The sequence below is a fragment of the Neolamprologus multifasciatus genome, chromosome 22, assembly GCF_963576455.1.
Source record: "Neolamprologus multifasciatus chromosome 22, fNeoMul1.2, whole genome shotgun sequence".
Lineage (NCBI taxonomy): Eukaryota > Metazoa > Chordata > Actinopteri > Cichliformes > Cichlidae > Neolamprologus > Neolamprologus multifasciatus.
This window is the reverse complement of record NC_140459.1, coordinates 12,098,146-12,103,238: the sequence shown is the minus strand read 5'-3', so window position 1 is coordinate 12,103,238 and position 5,093 is coordinate 12,098,146. Positions and strand designations below refer to the sequence as shown.

General features: G+C 39.5%; 1 protein-coding gene across 1 annotated transcript; it reads left to right on the top strand.

Moving 5' to 3' along the window:
- Positions 1 to 94: 94 nt before the first annotated feature.
- nelfe (negative elongation factor complex member E) lies at positions 95 to 4,782 on the top strand. The gene is made up of 11 exons (XM_085147479.1): positions 95 to 220; positions 509 to 594; positions 823 to 892; positions 1,214 to 1,359; positions 1,486 to 1,560; positions 1,644 to 1,681; positions 1,773 to 2,038; positions 3,312 to 3,456; positions 3,580 to 3,634; positions 4,220 to 4,322; positions 4,421 to 4,782. The coding sequence occupies exons 2-11, from the start codon at positions 520 to 522 to the stop codon at positions 4,498 to 4,500; spliced, it is 1,053 nt and encodes a 350-aa protein (XP_085003605.1). The 5' UTR covers positions 95 to 220; positions 509 to 519; the 3' UTR covers positions 4,501 to 4,782.
- The last annotated feature ends 311 nt before the right edge of the window (positions 4,783 to 5,093 follow it).

The window sequence follows — 5,093 nt, the reverse complement described above, 5'->3', positions numbered from 1 at the left end:
GACTGAAACGCAAAGACATAAAATTCTTTAAAAACATTATTACAAAGACTTTTATAAGATAAATTGTTTTATAAGTTAGAAATGTCGTTTTTTGTGCTTTTTAAAATAATATTGTAAACTTTTTTGCAAAAACAAAACAAAACAAAACATAAAGAGAACAACGTCACATTTACGCGCCGGTGTTTTTCTTCCTATTAGCCATTGCAACTGTTTGAAGCAGGTAAGCGATTAAAACAGATTCAAATAATGGACATTTGTTTATTTTATAGCTCCTGTAGGACTTCACTGGTATCTTGATATCGAGGTAGACTTCGGATTTACACCCTGTCTGGATTGAGTGAACAGTTTTTTCATTTTATCTGAAAGAAGTCGAGTTGTGGTTTCTGGCTAATTAGCTTGTGGCCAGCTGGTGGTGGTAAATCAATAGGGGAATCCGTTATTTTTTGTTTACCTCTCTTAAAATAGTAATTTTTTCTTCTTTCATTAAAACATGTTTTCTGCATTTTAGTGATTGCCATCATGGTGGTGTTTCCGAGCTCGCTGACGGAGGAAGAGGAGGCTTTACAAAAGAAATATGCTAAACTCAAGAAAAAGGTATGTAAGGTGAAACTCAGTGCTCTTTTTGGTCTGTACTAAATTGTGGAACATTCCAAACAGGAAACCATCCCTTTTTCATAATATAAGCTTCCTCTTTGCTACATTGTTCAGAGATTTAATATTTCACCCCGCTTCCAACATCGAAGACACACGTGAATATGTAAAATAGCTTTACTGAAGACTAAAATAAAGCTTTGTATGTACACTTTTTACCTCTCTGTTCAGAAAAAGGCACTGGTTGCTTTGAAAAAACAGAGTTCAACCAACCAGACAAACCAGAGTGGCTTGAAACGGAGTAAGTGCATCCAGCTAACCGCTGGATTTTTTTTTTTTTTTTTTTTTTTTTTACTCAATCGCTCTGGTCTTGCTTATAATAAGGCTGTAATAAAAGTAAACATCAACATTATAATCTGAAGCACCAGCAACTAACTGGAAAAATCTGACTTGTCATATATGGGACTCATAGGTTTATACTGTAAAATTTAAACATAACACCAGTAGAATATTTGATCTAATCTAAGACGTGTATTTTTTATTATTGTTCATTGGAGTGGCTTGATTTAAACACTGGTTGTACTGTTATTTACTTTTTTTCTGTTTCTTTTCTTTGTCAAAGCACTGTCAGACCAGCCTGTTGTTGACACTGCAACAGCAACAGAACAAGCAAAAATGCTCATCAAGTCAGGGGCCATCAGTGCTATTAAATCTGAGAATAAAAACTCTGGATTTAAAAGGTCTCGAATGCTGGAAATTAAGCTCAAGGTGGGATGTCAGTAAATACATTGCATGACCTGTAATTCTTATTTCTGGCATTTACGAGCAGTTGTGAAATTATTATTAAACTCTCCTCCTCACATGTGGTTGATTTTTGCTCTTCATGTCTCACAGGACCCCGAAAAAGGCTCAGTTCCTGCTTTCTTACCATTCCAAAGGAGTGTCTCGACAGATGAAGACCAACCTGAGGTATAATACAGGACATTAAGCATTGCTTTACCACTTTGTTTCTGTTAAATTTAATATTGTCATATTTTTTTGGTTTCTTCTAGTCTGGAAAAAGAGCCCACAGGAAGTCTCTGTATGAGAGGTAAATTCCAAATCCATAACGAACAGCATGTTTAATATGCCAAAATTCTGTATCTGTGGGTCTAACTTGGTTTCTTTGTTTTCTGCTGCAGCTTTGTTAGTTCAAGCGACCGATACCGAGATGAGGACGAAGGAAGCAGCATGTCATCCAGCCGGGACATGGAGAGAGACAGAGAGCGCGAGCGGGACCGTGACCGAGATCTGGATAGAGAACGGGAAAGGGAGAGAGACAGAGAACGGGACAGAGATCGAGACCGAGGCAGGGAAAGAGACAGGGAACGGGACCGGGAACGAGACAGAGAGCGAAGCCGAGACAGGGATCGAGACCGGGAAAGAGAGAGAGATGGACCCTTCAGACGTAAGTAACCATTTTCTGTTTTGAGAACTTTAGACCTAATGTTTGTCTCTTTGCATTTTTTATTTCCATATCTTCAGAAAAAAAAATCAGATGGGGAAATAAAAAGATGGGGCGATTGTGGTTCAGGGGGTTGGGAAGCTCATCTTGTAACCGGAAGGTTGCCGGTTTGATCTCCAGCTTTGTCTGTCTTGGTCGTTGTGTCCTTGGGCAAGACACTTCACCTACCGCCTACTGGTGATGGCCAGAGGGGCAGATGGCGCGATATGGCAGCCTCGCTTCTGTCAGTTTGCCCCAGGGAAACTGTAGCTCACCTCCACCAGTGTGTGAATGTGAGGGTGAATGAATAGTGGAATTGTAAAGCACTTTGAGGGTCTCGAAAAGCGCTATATAAATGCAACCCATTATTATTTAGATGTGGTTGGCCAAGGCTTGCTTATCTTTTGTAATGTACTATGTCAAGAGTTTACAAATTCATCCTTGACCAGGTCTGCTTATTTCTCATCTTACTGATAGGTGTCAAAAGGTCACAAAGGTAAAAATCAAATTAGGGGTTAAGAAATTTTAAGGCTGATTGCCTTACAGACGAAACACTAACCAGTTCTAACCAAAGATTATGAACATGCTGTCAGAGAAACCTGTTGGAAGATACAAGAAGAGAAAAGATGTGTTAATATAATAGTTAAGGAGAGGGTAGGTGCTCAGTTCATCGTGGGAGGTCCCCAAGTAGCCTTGGGCTTTAAAAACTGAGGGATTGTTCAAAATACCTAATCCAGACCTGAGCACAAACTAATCTAGTCTGCATTTTCTCGAGCAAGTGAAGAGAAGCTAACTGGAGAGTAATATGATCTCTCTCGGATTCCTGTCACTGCTCTTGCTGCAGTGTTTTGGATCATCATTCTTTCCAAAGTGGTTATTTGAAAGAGGTTTAAAGAGGTTTCCACTGTGATATTCTTAAAAGATCCAAAAATAGCCCTGGTTTGTGTACTTCTAGAAAGCTTTGTGGGAACAGCTTTGCTACAAATCCAATTATTGGCAGTTATAAAGTGGAATTAGTTTGTGGAAACGTGTTGACCAAAAAGTACATGTTAATACAATGAAGTCACTTATTCTGTACACAGTGCTGCATCCATACTTCTCCAGTAATTTTTATCTTATTTTTTTTAGTTAATTTTTCTGTAATACTTATGGAAGAATAAAATTGTGAAAAAACAAGCTACATTAAAAAAACATTGCTGGTTTATGATTTGTTCCTGTCTGCTTTTTTCACTCTCAGGGTCAGACTCGTACCCAGAGCGCAGAGGAGTGCGAAAGGGGAATACCGTTTACGTTTATGGCTCTGGGCTCGGCGAGGACAGCCTGCGCTCGGCTTTCTCTCAACACGGAAACATCATCGATCTCTCGATGGACAACCCACGCAAGTAAGGAGGCTTTAAACAAAACTATGTGCTCATAAGTGTCATTTCTGCCTGCATTTTCATGCAGTGATATAAATAGTGTGACGATGATTTATTCTTCCTTTTCTGTTTTGTTCTTCTGTCCAGTTGTGCATTTATCACTTTTGAGAAGATGGAGTCTGCAGACCAGGCTGTTGCTGAGGTTGGTGCTATCTTTCTTTCTGCCACCCAGCTGTTATGTCTATTGTGTTTGTTTTTGTTTTTTTCAGGTATTGATTTGGTGAATGTCTAAATTGCAATACAGGCAAAGCTGTACCACAATAAGACTTTACATCTTCTTTGATTAGGTGCATGGTCAGCATGATCCCTCGAGCTGGCATAACGTTATCATACTGTGGCCCAGACAGTGGTTAAAACGATTAAAGAATTTGGAAACTCCTTCAAAGGACAGTTATCTTATTCAGTTGAATACAAGCAGCTCAGGGAGGACAGTATATCTTCCAGCTACCTGGGTGGTCTCAATACTGATTACTGCTTGGCTTCAAAAATGAGCAACTTCAGTCTAAGAAATCATCCAAAAAATTCAATTATTAATTTAAAGGGGGAAAAAAGTAAATACGACTCTTTGGTATGTCCACAAACACGCAGGGTCTTTGCCCTTGTGGCCTTCATCAGAGCACAATAATGACTTAATGATAAAGACTTGCTGTAGTTTTACAGGCGCCTGGTTTATTTCTACACAGCAGACTAAAAGGCTGCACTGGCTTTGCTGTTTTTTGTTTCACAGTTGAATGGAACCACGGTGGGAGACGTTCACATCAAAGTCAGCATCGCCAGGAAGCAGCCGATGCTGGACGCTGCCACTGGCAAATCTGTGTGGGCTTCACTGGGTAAATACAGCACTCGTATTGTGCGTTTAGACACTGATCAAACAGCTTGTGTGTCTGCACAGCGTGGATTAACTGTCACCCCTATCTTTCCTTTACAGCCGTGCAGAACAGCACTAAAGGCTCCTACCGGGACAAAAGGAACCAAGTGGTGTACAGTGAAGATCTTTTCCTGGGATGAAAAGTCCATGTTTTTGTTGCTCTGTTTCTGAGCTGCTAACCTGCTGCATGTGCTTTGTATAAGACATAAAAGAATATCAGTAGCTTTTTTGATCAGAGCATTGTAGTTACTCTAGGCTGGATGTAATGTTACATATGCAGCTTTGCATGTGAAACTACACATCTGAGCTCAAAAAGTAAAAGAATTGTATTTGTGAATGTTTTCTTTTGTGTAGGTCACTCATTCATATTAAAAAACATGTGACTTCTGATTTATATATTAAATGACTCAGTTTTGACTCTTCTGAGATGTGCCCTGCTATCTGTTTTCATGGAAAAAAGTAGACTCATTATCCTCATTGTCAGCTCCATGTTTTTTATTCTTGGACTCATCTGGAGTAGAATTGTATGAATCTAACCCTTTCTTATCAACCATTCAGCTCATGCTCTACAATAAGTCAGTTTAGCTCCTGTCCTTTCTTCTGATTGGCTACTCCTTGCAAAAAGGTGTTGGTGGGGTTTTAGTGGAGTAACTCGAAACAGAGAAGTTTCTCTCTAGCTGTTTTATTTACACTCATTCACAGAGTCTTTGATTTGCAGTCAGTCATTGTGCTG

What these genes read in the sequence shown, in the direction of transcription:
- nelfe (XM_085147479.1), top strand. Translation starts at nt 520, where the DNA reads ATGGTGGTGTTTCCGAGCTCGCTGACGGAGGAAGAGGAGGCTTTACAA. An exon ending in ATGCTAAACTCAAGAAAAAG is followed by an intron (nt 595 to 822) that starts GTATGTAAGGTG and finishes CTCTCTGTTCAG; the next exon opens with AAAAAGGCACTGGTTGCTTT. An exon ending in CAGACCAGGCTGTTGCTGAG is followed by an intron (nt 3,635 to 4,219) that starts GTTGGTGCTATC and finishes TTTGTTTCACAG; the next exon opens with TTGAATGGAACCACGGTGGG.